Consider the following 18,876-nt stretch of genomic DNA (forward strand, 5'->3'; position numbering starts at 1 on the left):
TAGCAAATAAAGTATTAGTATTTTAAGATTGTGTACTTGAGTAAATGTATTCAGGCAGTTGACACCACGGTAGATTAAGGGGGGAAACAATGACGCTCTGCCCCTCCCCTTCAGGCGGTAACGTATTTACCAGTCGATGGTATTTACACTTTATGTCAGAACGCGCGTGCAACCAGACAAAACGTATGGTTAAGGTTCACCAACTAAGTTAATATACGTGTTGACAATACGAAAAACGTAATAGCAACAGTTATATTATCGAAAATACACGGTTAACCACGAGTGACTCTCCAGCTACCTGTTATGGTGCCCTTTAGCTGCAGTTGTCGAGTGTACATCTTCGCTTTCATTCAACATCCTCCGTCTCTGTCTGCTGAAGAAAATTACCATGGCGATACAAAGCTAATGGGTTGATTTACTTTAGTTAGCGGAGCTGCTATTCCGGCTAACGTTAGTAAATAATACCAGAAGTAGTACTTAGCTCTAAGTCAAACTAATCGATAAAAATATCCAATTTCACATTATAGTTAATTTGGTTTTGTACCACTGCTGCAATTAAGTGTCGCATGGTATGAAATTAAGGAGCTAAAATCAAATGTTGCTTGTGTTGTTTTCAACATTAGCCTGAGACCGAGCTAATGTATGCTGCGTTCAGGTTGTAGGAAAAAAGTCGTAAATAAATGTCGACTATTGTTGAAAATGTTTTTTAGAAACATTCCCATAAATATAAATTATTTCGAAAACAAAGAATGTTTATCGCAGCTTTATTCTAGTGCACGCTTCCTGATGATTGGGATGTTGTATTGTCATGTATTTTTGTTCGTGAAAGTTTGTCATAATTAGTAATCAAATTATATCTAAGGCTGTAGTCTGCTAAAGTCAATTCGTATCACCCATGGTATCACCCCTTTCTTATTTCTAATATTTCAAGTGTGAACGGCAGTTTGGTTGCACACAAATTGACGAATAAACTCATATTAAACTATCGAGTTGATAGGTTTAATGGAGCGCTAAACTGAAGATGGTTTTTTTCCACCGGTAGCCTGAATGCAGCATTAGGTTAAAAGTGACATCAATGTTTGACTGGATTCTACATTGTAAACTGCATTGTTAATAATAACTAACTGGAAATAGAGGTGAAATTATTCAATAAAGTAGAATGAAAAACATTTGATTGCATATTAATATAACAAACTTAAATATATATTATATGTATTTTCTAAGTTGGTTATTATAGTATATTTCAATTTGCAGGGAAAGGCTTATAAAAGCATATTATCTAAAAGCATATTATCTAAAGCATATTGTTTACATGTTAGGTTTTTTTAAAGCATAAAACAGACTCACCAATACAAAGAGAAAACGAAAGAGAATGGTAAGCTAACTGCAGCTTAGGAAACAGAAACTCAGAGCCTTAAGAGAAATATTTATTTATTAATCAATATACATGATCGGTATTTAAAGATGCTATAATAAAGGAATGTCTGAAAGAAAGAAAAATGTAAAAATCAAAAAAATATTTCGCAAAGATAATGAATTTTCAGCTCAAGAGTATATAACATACAAAGGGGCTAATACACACTCATAACAATATAGAGGCATCATTATTGAATTGAGACCATTTCAAAACCAGTTTAAACTCATTGTCTAGACTTTTCCATTACTAGATGCATCACTCTAGTTTCATTTAATACACAGAAGCGTTCTCTCTCAATGCACTCTCAAATTACACCTTGGGGATATAAGATCCTCATCAAGACTGTTTTTTCTCTTGTGATGGTGTGTGTGAGCACCGCCGGGATAAACTCAAATACCACTTGACCAACCAGCCTAATATCTGTTGTGCTCAATTATGACTGCATGTTCAAGGACCTCTCCTTGCTGTGGTTGTGTACTAGTTTAAAACATGTTTGACTGTTAATGGGTGACTCCTGATTTACCCATCCCTAACTCGCCAGTAGAGGCCGCTGTTTCATTGTTATGGAGAGATTGGTGACTAACAGCTAAATTGATAATATAATGTATATCAGACTGTTGTCTTTTCATTAAACTAATAATGAAGTGATGTGCCTCTGAAGAACAAAACAATGTTAGTTTATTTGGATGTGGTTAACTGAGATATAATCTGGATTTTATTTAAATGTATTATTTTTTCTCGAGGCTTACAAACAAAGAAACAACATAAAAATGTTAAGGAAATTAATAGTAATTTCCTTAACATTTTTATGTTGTGTATTTGGCCACCGACAACACACAACCAATAACAATAGTAGAGTAACAGTATGTGAGACGATATGTCGGTTTTGGTCAACAATGTAAACTATCAATAATTCAATATTGATTGACTTTTGTAAAAAAAATGTTTTCCAACATTTACTCGTTAAAGTCTCAATTGATGTAAAAAAATTGTCCAAAAAAGCTGTATTGCTCGATCATACTGTAATAGCATACTCTATTGTTAATTGCACAGTCAGTATGAAGTACGTTAGAAAGCACTTTTAAAAACACATTTTACCAGCCATGACAGTGACTTGCTTTTTTGTGCAATGCCAAATGTTCTCCTGGAGGTACCTACTGGAGTGTGACCACATAGAGGGTTTAGAGTATCCTTACAGAGAGGAATGACTTAATTATTTCCATTAAGTGTTTTTAAATCCCACTTTCACATCTTTCATTTTGTCTTTGTAAACAGAATCAAAGTACTCTGCTTCTGCCACTGTTAGTTGGTTTTTCCAGTCTCCAGCAATGCCTGAAACACAGCATGGAAAAAAAAGGAATCAGATCATTTGAAGGAAAGGTATGTGAAACTGTTGAAACAAGTTGTCCTCGTGTCTTTCAGCGGAATGCCTCTGAATCATAAGGAAATAGAAGGGAACTGGAGCACATGACTGAACTGCAGCCTTTTTATTATGTACCTGTGTCTTCATCAGAGTTTAAATAGACAAAGACAAACATATCAACCACTGGTTTTTTTTGTATTCATTAAAAAAAGGGAATTGCACCTATCGATGTTTTCTATCCAAATACAGATAATACCAGGCTGAAGGCATTGCTGTATAAGTATTTGTCATTATAAACATCATGTGTTGGAGGAACATTTCACCTTGTTGAAGAAACTAGTTTAAATTGTCTAAAAAATGTAAATGAATGCCACGAGTAATGCGTTTGAGTTATATCAGGGTATAAGCAGGAATCCTGAAGTCAAATGTAATACATTTTAAGACCTCATCGCCACTTGGAGTTTTAACCGGTTACCTTGGCGACACACTTTACCTCACATTGACTATACACAGTATTGATTGTCCTCCCTCCTTATCTTCCAACCATTTGGAACCACTTGCATTTCCCCATAACGATGTTGTTCAACAACCGGCGTAAACGGAGCTTCGCTCGCTATCAAGCAGTGAGCGTGCGATGTCCTGTTCAGGTGACGTCACATCCAACGGGATGCCATAAATAAACTGCACAGAATCACACTACACACCTACGCCATGATTACATTCGGGCAGACTGTAGAACACAACCTCTCTGGACAATTTATATACCTATTGGAAACAAGCTACAAAATGTAAAACCTTGGAAAATGCCGTTTAATACTTTTTAATAGCCTTAATTTTCACTAAATTGATTTATCAACTTTTAATACTTTTTAAGACCCCGCGGACCCCCCGTATATTGTATTTGGTTGTCATTTCGATTATGTGATAATACAGACAAAAGAACATTAGTTTGGCTCTTCTCTTTATAGATCAAAATTGATAATACTGGAATTAAATGCGTGCTGTATGTATTAATTATTAACACTCACCTTTCCTGAGAAACTCAGACTTTGTCTGGTCCATGAATTACGAGGAACGCCAGAGTAGTTTGACATGTTGTTCTTCTTCATGTTCTTGAACAAACATCGGTCGGCTATCTTCTCGATCGCTTCATCGTCCAGAGATTTCTGCAGGAACTGAGCGATTCTGCCCACTGAGTCCTTCAGGTCCTGCAGAGAAACACAGATAAGCTCATAGTCCTGCAGTGGCTCTCCCAGTATATAGACTGTATTCTTGTAAGGATTTGAGGATTGTTCCGGAGTCTCACCAATATCATCTCTTCATAGGAGATGTGCAGGATGAGCTCTTTATCCTCAGCATTCAGCCAACTCTTCACATGGTCAAACCATGAGCCAAACATAACTGGAAAGCAAAGAAGACACAAGTATTCAATTATTATGCATAATTATAACTATAATTATAACTCTCCAATAAATAAGGGTCAGCATTTCATCTCTACTACTGATAAAGTAATAATACTAACTAACAGCAGTAAAAGATTATATAAACGTGCTGAAATTCTGAGAGCTGGTAAGAAATAATATTTGTATAATTTAATTATAATATTTCCCATTCAGTATTATTCAGTGCCAAATGTTATGTGCTAGGTGCATGGCCCTATGAGGCTAACTGTAGAAGGTATAATTATTGTTTACATTGTCAATGTTAATTATCTTCATGTTCATTTCAAAAGGTGTTGTCAAATGGCATGCTAATGATGGTATATTGATGATATTGTTTTGACTATGTTTTTCTGTTTATTTTAAGACCTTTGTCACTTTTATAGCATTCAGATATCTTATTTCAATCATTCTTATTTCAAGATGTTTCATTAAGTTGAATTATTTCATTGTACTGACAGATTATCACACAATCTAGATCTACTCAAATAATATCTTCATGTGTGGCATCAGCCCATTTGAGCACCAACAAAGAATCAAACTGAACATGGACCATAGGTGTATTGTAGCCACTCAAAGCAGCTCTTTCTTTGTCCCCCTCATGTTCAAAACTATAACTCTTGCCATATCTTACACATTGCATCTTTAATAAATATGAAGAGCATAGGTGACAAGTGACGACAACCTTTTCCATCAAGGAACTTGTGGAGGAAGTCGGTCTGTGGGCCTGGGTTTACCAGGAAGGAAGCCGTCCTATGATAAAAAAAGGAAGATACAAACACATCTTTGGGGTTCCTCGTCACATAGATGACCTGCAGGGATAATACAACATCCATTAATTAAATGATGGATCTATGCAGACACTTTTCTTCAAACAAACTGTGTGTGATATTTGAATCTGTTCCGTTAAGAACGTCCTCATAGCATTCATGGCTCACTTACTGCCTAGACAAAAAGTACATGATCTTTGACAGCTGTGTCAAAAAAGACGACGCTGTCTGTTGGAGCTATATATTATTTAATAGTTTAACATTTGTTTTCTTATTGTTTTTGTGTATAGTAAATGTTCTATTATTTAGAGATATTATTGTAGTTAGTTAAAGTAGTTTTATGCTTTTATTTTGAAGGCATCTTTGGGCACTGGGTGATTAGGGAACCTGGTGTAATTGTATATATTGGAGACAGGTGGTGGTGGGAGCCAGAGCACTAGTAGAGCATAACGTTTTCTATCAGGGTGATTCAAGCAAGCAAGCAAGCAAGCCATAGGGAAAGCTTAAGGAAAGTAAACCTGTTCATTGTACCTTTGTGATAGGAATAAAATGCACAGAACTGACGATCTTGTCTGGATTTGGATCATTCCCTGCGTAAGATTCGCTATCTGGTGCCTCAGCGGCAATCATACTTTTAAACTAAAAGTTATTTCGGCCGCTACACTGTCCAAGGTACGGATCATTTTAGACTATGGATGCATCTCACTTCGGTTAAATGGATTCCTTGTGTCCCTCACTTGCGTCGTTTCCCTGCGTCTAGTCCCTCCCACCAGGGAAGCAGGGAGGGACGCAAGGAAAGCACGAAAAGCAGGGAAATGAGTTTTAAGAGCAATGGGACGTCGTTTCCTCCGGAGCGTCACGTGAAGCGACGTCCGTTTGTGATGACGCCGCACAGCTGATCGTCAGACAGGGGGGGCGAGTGTCTGAGGATTTCACCGGAGGATGGTCTGGTAGGTCCTCGATTATCGCTCCTCCGTTATCGCTCCTCGGTCCTCCGGCACAAATAAGGCAATAAGGCCACTGGGACGGTACTCAAGATGGCGCAGACAAAATCAACTTCCGGTGATACCGAGACCCGAGGAGCGAGGAGATGAAAATTAAGAGAAGTGAAACGCACCCTATGTGTCCCACCCACTCCATGACATGCTGGTCAGGCAAACCTAAGTTAAGTCATTCGAGTCATTTCACGAAGATGCACCACAGAGCGCCACAGGAAGTCCATCAGACTGAGCGTCAGGCCCTCTGAGTCAATCTGGCACTTGACTTTTTATCTTTAATTGGACATTTCACTTTAATTCTGATGATTATATATCTTGTTTATTTGTAATTGGACATTTAACTTTAATTCTGATGATTATATCTTGTTTATTTGTAATTGGACATTTTAGTCATTCTTAAAAATATCATATTTGATCTTTTATTGGACATTTAACTTTGGTTCTTATATGTGCTATTTTATCTTATTGGACATTTTACTTACATGTTTTGTGTTTATATACTGTATCTTATTTGATCTTTTATTGGACATTTAACTTTCATTAATATCCTATTTTATCTTTTAAAACTAATGTCGCCCTGAGATGATATAAGTATTTCTGATTCTGATACCTTGGGCTTCACTTCAAAGAAGGATGGAGGCATCATGTTGTACGGGGAGTGTGTGGCTAACATTCGTGGAGACGCCCTCTGTTCAAGGTTAAATGTGCAGGCCGTCATTTCCTCCAGCCAGGGAACACGTTCCCAGTTAGGAAGAGTCTCCACAGATGCTGGATCTCCTCCACTCATGATCAGAGGGACAATCTCCTGCGTCCATGTCGTACCTAAACAAAGAAAACAAGAGGTAAATTCACAGGTATAGTTACATTAATGAAAAGTTAATCATCCTTTTTTTATTTAACATTGTTTTTTGGACTATAATGCTTGATTTGACAGTGGAGATAGACAGAAAATGTAGAAGACACGGCAAATTCTCAGACAAGCCAGCACTTGAACTGTTGATGATTATGTTGGCCTTCTGAAATAAGTGCTCCTGAAATGTAATGTTACAATAATAACTGGGGAATTAAATGAATGCATGAACTGTACATGAAAGTTCATGGAAATAATAAAGCACATATTAAAGGAAAACAAAGAAGGGTGTTTGAGGGCAACATTTTCTGTCTTTTTCTTAGAATCACGTTAAGTTTAAAAGTTCATTTTGTCCTCTTACTTTCATGAGCAATAAGAAAGATAATAATATTCCCATTTTAAAACTGACATATAGGGAAACTAACATTGGATAAATATTTATATGTTTTGTTTTTTACAAATTAAGTTTTTTTTATCAAGTCTTGATCTTGTAATTGTGTGATTGAATCCGTGTATCTACCGTCCAATTGTTTTTTTTTTATTAAACACGTAAACGGAAGAGCGTTCGAGAGGCCTTTTTGCTTTTAACTTACTAAATTAAATGGCCATTGGAGCGAGGGACAGGGCGGAATTTAAATGAAAAAAATGTAAAGCAATGAATTAATACACAGGGTACCAAGGGACGGGTGGCGCACTGTGCGTTTGATCATCAGATCAAGGGGGCGTTGGGGAACTCCAGTTCGAAACCCGCTCCCGCCCCACTGCGTCAGGCCGTTGTGTCCTTGGGCAAGACACTTCACCCGAATTTGCTCCTGTGGGTATTGTCCACAGTAGATTACCATTACATGTATGATCTGTATATGTAATGTGTATTTGTAAAGCGCTTTGAGAGTCTTTGATAAAGCGCTATAATAAATATAAGGATTATTTATTATTTATTTATTTTGCATCACAATGTAAAACTAAATATATATATATATATATATATATATATATATATATATTTTAAGATAATTGGTTGTCTTTGTTGTAGACAACAAACATATTTGCATGTCCTCATGTGCACCATAGAGAGTATCCTGACTGGCTCATCACAGCCTGGTACGGCAGCTGCACCGCCCTCAATCGTAAAGCTTTACAGAGGGTGGTGAAAACTGCACAGAACATCACCAGGACGGAGCTGCCATCCATGGAGGACCTTTACTCCTAGCGGCTCAGGAAGAAAGCCCTCGGAAATTACAAAAGACCCCTGAACTTTTCAAACAACATCCACAAAATGTATCTGGCTGTAATTTAGAAATTATTTATCTAATATATCATATTCAATCACTTGCATATGGACTCTTATTGCACTTTTTTACTATTTTTCTTTTTGTATTTACATTTTTCAGTTTTATTGTGTTGCACTGTTGGAGGAGCCTGTGACCTAGAATTTATCGTCATAAAAATGGCCAATTATACCAAAACGTTATCATAAAACGGCCTCTAGGTTAAAGAGCAACTTGCAGGTTAGAGACCCCAGTGAATAAATGTGTAGGAACATGATGTACTAGATTTTCAAAAAAATATACAGAAATATACACTACAGTGACATCTGGCGTCGTTTTTGTATGACATTTTTACTTCCGCATAAAAAAAGACCACCCGCGTGTGACGTCACATCAGGCATCTCTACAATCGAGATGTGCTCTGAAGCGAGAAGAGGTGTTTGAATGACGCATGCGACGTAGCGCAAGCTACTTATAGGGGGTGGATTCCCTGACGCTGACGTCAAGATGACCAGCCAATCAGGATTGGCGTAATGAGATTGATGCTTCTGTTTGCTCCGCGATGGTGCATCCCATAGTGAGACATCGAACGGAGTGTTATGAATGAGAACTTATTTTCTACATGTTAACACTGTGGACCTTCATGTTTCCTACCTATTGTAAGGTGCTTAGAGCAGACAGTAGCTAGCAGATTTCGACAGATACAGCCCACTCAAAAATATATTGTTTTATATCAAATTAAGTGATATATATATATATATATATATATATATATATATATATATATATATTAGCTGTACACTTTACGAATATAATAGTTTTTTTATGGACAACTTCACCAATAAATCTCGTCCAACTAATATTGCTGCTGTCACTCCTCGGCTCTTGGTAGTTGATCAAACCTGGCAACTCCGGGCTTCTTGGCAGCTGTCAATCAAAGTCCAGTGGCTCCGCCCCAAAGTGTCAGAAAGTTTTCACGCGTGCGCAGACAGACTCTCGCGAGCTAGCGCATAGCTGCTCGCGGGGGTTTAATCTGCGCGCCAGGGTCATTTTATGCGCGTGTAAAAGCACATTTTTCGCTCGTGCGTAGCTTGTTTTGCGCGCTAGAATATTGACCCAATTCTGGCTTCATACCTTTCAACGCGCTCTACAAATTAATATTATATTCGTCAAATGTATTATTATTGTTTATAATACATTGTGAGTTTCTGTAAAAAATCAGTAGCAATTGGCAAAAAATGTGTCAGTTGGATGGGATTATGATTTATTTAAAGAGCCTGTGACAGCCTCCCAACAACTGTTGTGCAATGAAATATTGGGCTACTAGTAATCTCGAACCGTCAGCTTAAAAAAGAAGGTGCGATACCGTTCCGATACATCGCGGGGAAATTCCTTTGACTAATTTTGAAGTTTTGGGGGAAGCCGGAAGTGACGTCAATGCGGGAACGCTTCACTGTGCGGCGAGAGAGCCAAACACGGACAACGTGTGTTGTCATGCGTAGAAATTGTGAATTTAGGTTCGCTAATAACGTTTTAATGAAGTTGACTAAAGTATATTCATATGTGTCAGTGCTTTCATGTCAATTCGGCGAACATAAACATAAATTATCGTGGTGAAGATGATGATTAAATTAGGATTACAAATCGGTAGTGAGAGCTGCTGAATTTCCTCCCGTCGGATGTGATATAAAAACAAATAGATTATTTTTGTGGTTGTAAACTCAAGTGGATTAAACTACATTTATTAGTGCTCTCATGTCAATTTGGCGAACATATGATACATTAAATGATGAGTGAGGATGATGATTAAAAATCGTTTGTTTGAGCCGGTCTGCATTTCCTGATGAAAAAACAAACTGATGCTTTTTGTAGTTGTAGTACACCAACATGGATTAAACGTGTTTTTTTTTACCACAATGTTGGGGAAATTAATGGATAAAATGCACGGATTATGATGATTATTATTATTATTATTCCCACTCCGATCGGGACACTAGGGCTCTTTCTCATTTCATCAAATCCCCCTCCTCGACTCCTCGGTCCTCCGGTAGTGACCCGGAAATGAATTTCAGCGCGCCATGTTGAAGGACATCTCATTTCTCTAAATGCACTCCGAGGACCGAGGATCGAGCGTCGAGGAAGCTCTCTGGAGGAGCTATAACCGAGGATACACTGATGGGTCCTCCACGGCTCCTTCGTGGATGCATTTCCGGGAACAGAGATGTTTCAAAGAGTCGTGACGCACGGCCGGACTTATCTTAGCCAATGAAAGCTCTGCATGCATCCCCCTAAGATATTATTCTATTAACTGCTTTCATCGCGTCGATGTTTACAGAGAGAACAGCTGTGAGGTCCGTGCAGAAAGCAGAGCAGTGTGTAAAATATATATGTCACTCAGTATAACAAGCCTACTCTCTTTATTTGCTTTAGTTTAGTAGATATCTACAAACAAAGAGTCGATATTTTTCTAAAACCATTTAGTGCTTCACAATAAAATACACAACGGCTGTAGCCTGTTTTAGGAGCTGTAGGTGTGTGTGGTACAGTGTGTAGGTGTGTGTAGTACAGTGTGTAGATGCAGCGGACAGACAGGTCTCAGTTGGTTTGGTGTCCTCTGCTTACTTTTAATACTTGTAAATAAAACTTTTGGCCCGTAATTTATTTTCCTCATTGTAGCGACCCCGCATCTGTAGCCTGTTATTGTCTCATTATACCGCACTGTGAATGAATCAAAGTAAATATAGAAGTCATCATGAACACATCTGTCCATCAGACAGAGGCTGCTGTGCCTCCTGTCATCATTAATGGACGTCTCTTTAAAATGACCGCTCAGCGGAGAGGAGTTCTCATTTCTCTAACCGCCTGCTGCTTCCCCTCCTCTCTCTCCTTGGCTCCTCCGCTCGCATCTCCTGTGGGCGGGACTAAGTCTTGAGGATAGAAGTCGAGGAGGGGAGTTAGAGAAATGAGAAAGGGCCAAGATCCACCGTTTCCCCGCAGCGAGGCTCCCCCCGTTAACAGTTTACGTGGGCTGGGCTGGGTGCAGTGGCGGACTGGCCATCGGGACGAATCCCGATGGGCCAGTACCGAAGTGGGCCGGTCGGATAAGTCACTAGCACATCCCCCACTCCCCCCGTTGACAACTTACTAGCGGTACCGAAGTGTCGAGAGTCCCGGGCTGATTTTTAGTCCCAGTCCACCACTGGCTACATGACCGTATTATCGCCCATATTGACGCACCTAATTCCTAAACTTCTAACAGATACAACATAAACCGATCCTTCAGCCTCATGAGCTCTCAGACACGTTCAAAATTAAACTGTCATCGCTTGCTGCAGTGTGCGCCATCGTGCGTTTGCATGCAGAAGCTGGGATCCTGAACGGTGCAGCTGGAGCGCTGTGCCCGCAATGACGTCACACATAATTTGGCGGGACTTGAAGAATCCCCAAGAAGATCCATAAAATGGTCAACATTGAAGGGCAGATTAATGGTTATCAAAGAACAAATATCCAAAATCAGTTCAGTAACGGTTTCAAGGGGACAATATTTACTGAAATTGATGGGTTTGGATGATGGGTGAAACCCGTGTCACAGGCTCTTTAAAGCAGAAAATATAAAATCTAGTTAAGTACAGTACATAGAGGCATATTGTATAATTGAATTGAATCTTTCAATATATTTTGAGTAAAAGTATGTTACACACAATAGATCATTCTTTTGACACTTTTAGTCATATTTACATTCAGTTTTTCCTTAATATCTTTTGGCTCCCCTTTTATGGCAGTCAGGCTGCACCTTTTTGTTCCCCTCAGGCCAGCAGTAGAGACAGAGGAAGCAGAAAATAATGCTACTCAAATAGTGAGGAACAAAGTACACCTACAATATGTAGCTTAAAGCACAGCAGACGTTATGTGTTCCAGGTGCTGATTTGTTTTGATTTTAATTTTTTTTAAAGCTACCTTTTTCCACATACGCTCGCATAATGGCATTATGCACTGGTGTAAGAAGCTAAGTACATTTACTCAAGTACTGTACTTAAGTACAGTTTTGAGGCTTTATTTGAGTATTTCAATTTTTTGCCACTTTGTACTTCTACCTCACTACAATTCAGATGTAAATAGTGTACTTTTCCTCGACTACATTTATTTATTATTACCTTTAGTTACTTTGCCGATTTGGATCAAAAACAACTCTTAAATCAGAATTTAGTTCCACCTGGAGTAAATTCACAAGCTACCCTGCAGTATACAAAGTCATTGAGCTGCACCTTTACCAGCTTTGATAACACTTTAATGATCAATAATGATAAAACATATATTATTCTGAAATGGACCAATCTGCACAATGACTACTTCTACTTTTGGTACTATAACTATGTTTTGATTCTTGTACTTTTGTACTTTTACTTGAGTAACTTTTTGAAATCACAACTTTTCTCTCTGGTTCTTCCTCTTTGACTCAAGTACAAGGTCTGAGTACTTCTCCCTCCTCTGCCTTTATGTAACTAGACTTTTATGATCAAATGGGTAAAACTAGAAAGTTAGTCCAAACAATTCAAGTAGCCTAGAGTAAGCGACTTACAAAGTGTAATGTTCTGGTTACATGTGCGAGTCGAACTATGTTTCGGGAGCCGACATCGTGTCCAGGAAAAAAAGGTGTTTACCATGACAAGAAAACGTTACTTTTCTATGTGACGTCTTTAAACTGAAATACATTCCAAACGGTAGTATTGAAGACATGGTGCCCAGCGTGACAACTGACCTGACTTGGGATACGTGACAATGATGATATCGTCAGGGCGAAAAACAAACTCTTCAAAGTATGTCATACTCTCTGGCGTATGCAGCATGGAGGGCACGAGGAGCCCCTTGTACACCGAGTACATCTCTGCCTCAGTCATACTCCTCGAAACTTCTTAAAAAAGGGCAAATGTATACCAAATACAGTCTATAAAGGCTTCTCAATTCTTTAATTTCCCCTCCTCGACGAGATGGGTCTGGCTGCAGACTGCAGCAAGGAGGCGGATCCAGAGCCATATAATAGAAGAGTTACGACAACGGAAGTCCAAAAACGGTTATCGTCACGTGGTTCATGTAGACGAGGATCGTTCCCCGGAAGTTCACGGCGGGCAATGTGAATGCATTCATAACAGGAGATAGAACTACGATTTTTGGTAATCATTAGTGAATAAAGGTTTTGATTTGCAATATTTATACAACAAATCAATATGTGTATGTATTTACATCAATATGTTTTAAAAAATAAAATAGAATTAGCTAATAATATAATAATATTAGGATTAGTGTGAACAACTAGTTTACATGTTAGGCTAACAGTGCCTTGGTTAAAGAGCCTGTTGCTGTTTATTTATAGCTTTGAATTCTTTAAAACCAATATTATCTTCTTAAAGTTGTATGGTAGTCAGGAGCATCACTTTCTAATGTTTATTGATACATTTAGAGGGAGGGGATCTAAAGTAATGCTTTACAATTCAGATTAGATTCATTTCTACCATTTTCTTAAATTCATGGTAGTTTCAGTAATCCCCTGGTAATTGAGGACACAAGTTATCTAAATGACTAATGTCATCTTTATGGCTTTCAGAAAGGACAGGAGACCGACAGGTGGCTATCAAAGGACTAGCAGCAGCAGCAGCAGCATGATGATGATGATGATGATGATGATGATGATGATGATGATGATGATGATGATGATGATGTTAAATGTGTTGTTTTAGGAACATCCATTGCAAATACATGGAATTCAATAAACATTGAATAGCATATCATGCAGTTTGTCGGTGCCTTTTCCTCCGTGTTGTCCTGGTTTGCTGTGCTGCCTCCTAGTCGCCACCATGGTTTGCTGTGCTGCCTGGGGATGCTCCAATCGCTCAGAGAAAGGAGTACGAATGTACGGCTTCCCCACTGACACAGAGCGGAGGAAAAAATGGCTGGCTCAAGTCAGCAGGAGCAATTTCACGACCAACAGCAACAAAATATGTGATGTAATTATATACAAACACTGCATTTGCACTTTTTCACAAAACGAAAACCACACCATTGGGAAAGCTTAATGTTTTGTTTAATGCTTGAAAAACACAGAGTTGAGACTCAGGGTGAGAGTGAGGGTCTCAGTGCAGGTATTCAGGCTCCATTGAATCCCCCTCTGGTTCTTGTGCTGAAAGAGGGAGTAGCAGACAGGAGAAAGGGTCATACACACCTATATAGCACACCTATTGCCTTGGGGTGTGGTCTTTGTTCCCAACTGAAGTTATGGAACTTTATTATTTGTGAGTTTAACAAAGTATGACAAATGGCATCAGTAACAGATGTGATATGAATTTCTATAAAGTTGTCTCACATTCTTGGTCATATTTTATATACAGTATGTAATGAGTATAACATGTCCAGTAAGTATAAAGTGTTTTCTAATACTGTGTATTCAACCACTATGGAATATGTATGTGGGCAGACACAACTGAGTTGTTCTGTGTGTGAAGTAACCTCAAGTCACTCCGCAGGCACATGTTGATGCAGACCAGTTTGTCAAGAGAAGAAAGGGCAAGACTAGGCTGAGAGCAGAGGCTATACCCACCATCTTCGTGCATCGCCCTGTGGTCAAAAAGAGAAGGGCCCCTGCACCACGATTCACCCCGGGACCTGTATCTACAAAGCCCATCGCTCATGATCACAGCTGTAGGAGCCAATTAACTGTGGGTATAAAGGTAGGAACCGATGTGTGTTGGGGAGAGGTTCCGCCGGAAGGCCCATACAGTTTTGGAACACACACACAAGGAGCACACATGGAACACACACACAAGGAGCACACACACGGAGAACACACACACAAACACGGGATTACAAGCAAAGCAAAGGTATTGTGTAAACAGTAATATCGTGTGGTGAATATGGAAAGAAGCAAGTAAATGGAAACCAGTAAAATGGAAATAAATGGACTGTTTCAAACTGGAAACTTTGTTTCTGACCTTTATTTGGCAGAAAACTTGTGTGCGTCAATTACACACACCAAGCGGATCCTCAGAGGCTTAACGTGTTGGCTTAGCCTCTACAACAGCTATAGTGTGAAAGGTGACACAGGTATAATAAGTATGAACTCTTAGTAACAAAAGTAATATTTCTTATTTTTAAGTGGTATAATATTTTAAATGTTCGAAAATGTACAGTGCCATGTCTTCTACTTACATTAGTCTCAAAGATTGAGGGAAGAAGGGAAGGGATCACTGCCCTCCACCTGCCAGCACCCAGCCAGAGGCAGTCGGGCCTGGCTCATTTCGTGGCATCTGCAGGCAGTGGCAAGTCCTTCCGGCATATGCCACAGAGGCCGCTACTCTGTGGTAGCTGTGGCAAGTCCTTCCGGCATATGCCACAGAGGCCACAACTTGCCGAGGCATCTGCCGCTGCTCAACGGGAGTTGCCACAAGATGCCAGAGTAAGAGAACGTTTACGGTAGCTGCCACTCGCCTTCCGTGGCAAATGCAGCTATTTAAACCCGTATTTATCGTGTAAAATGTCGCTGTTTTGGCATGACTTTATCAAACTGATCTGTACACAGGACTGATGATCTGTACATAGGGTTGGGTTGTAACGGAATACATGTAACGGCGTTACGTAATCAGAATACAAATACCAAGTAGCCTAACTGTATTCAGCTCGCGTTACATTTGAAAAACAACTAATCCGAATACAGTTACTTTCGTAAACCTGAATTGAATACATTTTGGAATACTTATTGGAATTATTGGTGGAAAAGTTTCCTCACAAAATGTATCCTAATATTCATTACCGGCAGAACTGTGTACACAGCGCAGCAGCATGTCTGTGAGGCCCCGCCCCCGCACGCAGATGAGAGAGAGATCTCTTTTTAAATATTGAAAGTTAGAAACGGAGACGACGCTGAAGTTGGCTTCCGATTCAGAGCATCCGATTCGGCAGTTAAGGGGAAAGTTAAGGGACATTTAATTTACAGCGCTGAGCGAACGATCCTCCGTGTTTGAACCTCTTAAATCGCTGCATAGCCGATTTATTTGGACTGGATTATCCCAGAGGGTCTAAAGATTCTTTATAACCCAGTTTGACATTTGTGAAACCTTTATTCTATTTGTGAAAATACAAACAAGGGAGATTTCAGTGCTTTTTTCGCATCCTGAACACATTAGACCAGGTCCTGATCTAAAACCACTAGACCTACACTCATCAAATCTGGACTGGATTATCCCACGGAAGCTAAAGATTCTTTATAACACAGTTTCAGATTTGTGAAACCTTAATTCTATTTGTGAATATACAAAAGGGAGATTTCAGTGCTTTTTTTTTTACATGTAGACCACATTAGACCAGGTCCTGATCTGAAACCACTAGACCAAGACTCATCAAATCTGGACTGGATTATCCCAGAGGGTCTAAAGATTCTTTATAACACAGTTTCAGATTTGTGAAATCTTTATTTTATTTGTGAAAATACAAACACAGGTGGAAGGCTGAGGTTGCTGCAGATCAGGATCAGAAAGTGAACCTCCCAGCGGGGGGCAGGGCAGGGCACAAACAGGACGACACTCCCTCCCAGTACCTGCCAGAGGACAGCAAGGCAAGGAGCACAGACAGGCAGAAGGGGGGAGGGGTCGTCACAACATGTTCTTTTGTTTTTGTTTTATTGTTCTGTCTTTGTATTTAAGTATTCCAGTAATGTATGTTGCATGTTTTAATTTGATTGTATTTACTTGTTTAAATGAAATTTGTTTTAGGTTCACTTATAAAATCTGTCCAGGGACAACAGATGAAAAACAGCCTCTTGGCTAACTCTGGCACATTTACAGGAATGTTAATTAATGTGCACTGTCCCTGTTAAACAAATGAATAAATAAATAAAAATAAGTGTATGCTCCTCATTTAGGTGATAATTCTTTAGCTACAAAGTTTTCGTATCTTAAATACTGTTTCATAGCAAACAAAAAAATGAAAGGAATTCAGGTTCATGAGATAAAGAAAAAGGCTAACCTTCAGTCTTTCATCCACTTTGAACAGCTTCTGCTGCTTTGTCCTAAAGCTAAATATGAATAGCAATTATTTTTCTGAGAGAAGACAGGATTACAATGAACCAACTTTCTCATACCATTGTTACCAAAGTGTTATTTTCTAATCTTGCAATGTTTTTCACATTCCAAGCAAGTACTCAAGAGGACATACTGTAATTAGGCAAACAAAGCTTGTTGCTTAAAGTAAACTTGAACAATGCCAGTTATAGACTATATTTAATTTCCTGTTGAAATGTTTTGCCTGCAACTGTAAATACATTACTGTAAGTTTATATAAGTATACCTACTTATCTGTTGAATTTTTATTTGCAACAAAAAATTATAATACATTTGAGAAGTAAAGACTTTATTCTTTCTGAATTAGCTGTCCAAACTTACCCGATTTGATGAGTGTAGGTCTAGTGGTTTCAGATCAGGACCTGGTCTAATGTGGTCTACATGTAAAAAAAGCACTGAAATCTCCCTTGTTTGTATTTTCACAAATAGAATAAAGGTTTCACAAATCTGAAACTGTGTTATAAAGAATCTTTAGCCTCCGTGGGATAATCCAGTCCAGATTTGATGAGTCTAGGTCTAGTGGTTTTAGATCAGGACCTGGTCTAATGTGGTCTACATGTAAAAAAAAGCACTGAAATCTCCCTTGTTTGTATTTTCACAAATAGAATTAAGGTTTCACAAATCTGAAACTGGGTTATAAAGAATCTTTAGACCCTCTGGGATCATCCAGTCCAGATTTCATGAGTGTAGGTCTAGTGGTTTTAGATCAGGACCTGGTCTAATTTGGTCTACATGTGAAAAAAGCACTGAAATCTCCCTTTTTGTATTTTCCACAAATAGAATGAAGGTTTCACAAATCTGAAACTCTGTTATAAAGACTCTTTAGCCTCTCTAGGATAATCCAGTCCAAATAAATCGGCTATGCAGCGATTTAAGAGGTTCAAACACGGATGATTGTTCGCTCAGCGCTGTAAATTAAATGTCCCTTAACTTTCCCCTTAACTGCCTAATCGGATGCTCTGAATCGGAAGCCAACTTCAGCGTCGTGAAACGGAGATGGTTCGATAAAACATGCAAGATAACGTTTATGTAGCATTTCTTTATTGTCGAAATGATGATATTTCATAACTGGATCAAATCAAAGCCTGCTGCTGCTGAAGGCATGGGGCAAATATAAGTCCTTTGCCTAATGGAAATATATCAAGGACCTCCTTCATACTCCTTCATACTAACCTTAGCATCTCACTAGCAGTGGCAACTGCAATCAGTTACAGCTGCCCTAAGTCTGTAGCCAAGTCTAATAACACCAGTGTACAAGTTGCTGTGTCCATACAGATATTTATTTGGTAATTATTTGTCTTTACTAGTCATATACCTGGTTTATCGTAGCAAGCAGTGGAAACTCCCCTCAAGAAGCGACAATTGCCAAGGGCGTTGCAACCATCACTCGCCAATATTTCATCATAAATATAGCACGTTTGTTTATTTTAGCAAACCATGCTTCAAGTAAAATTGAATAGAAATTATGAAAATCTTTTTGAAAAATAGAGATCGCACATCAGTCCTGTGTACAGATCAGTTCGATAAAGTCATGCCTAAACAGCGACATTTTACACGATAAATACGGGTTTAAATAGCTGCATTTTCCACGGAAGGCGAGTGGCAGCTACAGTAAACCTTCTCTTACTCTGGCATCTTGTGGCAACTCCCGTTGAGCAGCGGCA

General features: G+C 38.9%; 2 protein-coding genes across 2 annotated transcripts in view; both read right to left on the minus strand.

The window, feature by feature from the left end:
* The window catches only part of LOC117464871 (uncharacterized), a 57,282-nt gene extending 56,660 nt beyond the window's left edge, over positions 1–622 (minus strand). The window contains exon 1 of the mRNA XM_034107599.2: positions 299–622. The gene's annotated coding sequence lies outside the window, so the exon portion shown is untranslated. The remainder of the gene's footprint in view (positions 1–298) is intronic.
* Positions 623–1,414: 792 nt separating this feature from the next.
* LOC117465036 (sulfotransferase 2B1-like) lies at positions 1,415–13,130 on the minus strand. Its single transcript, XM_034107879.2, is given in 7 exon segments — positions 1,415–2,749; positions 3,809–3,847; positions 3,850–3,988; positions 4,087–4,181; positions 4,905–5,031; positions 6,598–6,809; positions 12,865–13,130. Coding segments are annotated over 7 exon segments (861 nt in total). The 5' UTR covers positions 13,004–13,130; the 3' UTR covers positions 1,415–2,639.
* Positions 13,131–18,876: the final 5,746 nt, after the last annotated feature.

This window comes from Pseudochaenichthys georgianus, chromosome 19 (genome assembly GCF_902827115.2).
Source record: "Pseudochaenichthys georgianus chromosome 19, fPseGeo1.2, whole genome shotgun sequence".
NCBI classification, from domain to species: Eukaryota; Metazoa; Chordata; class Actinopteri; order Perciformes; family Channichthyidae; genus Pseudochaenichthys; species Pseudochaenichthys georgianus.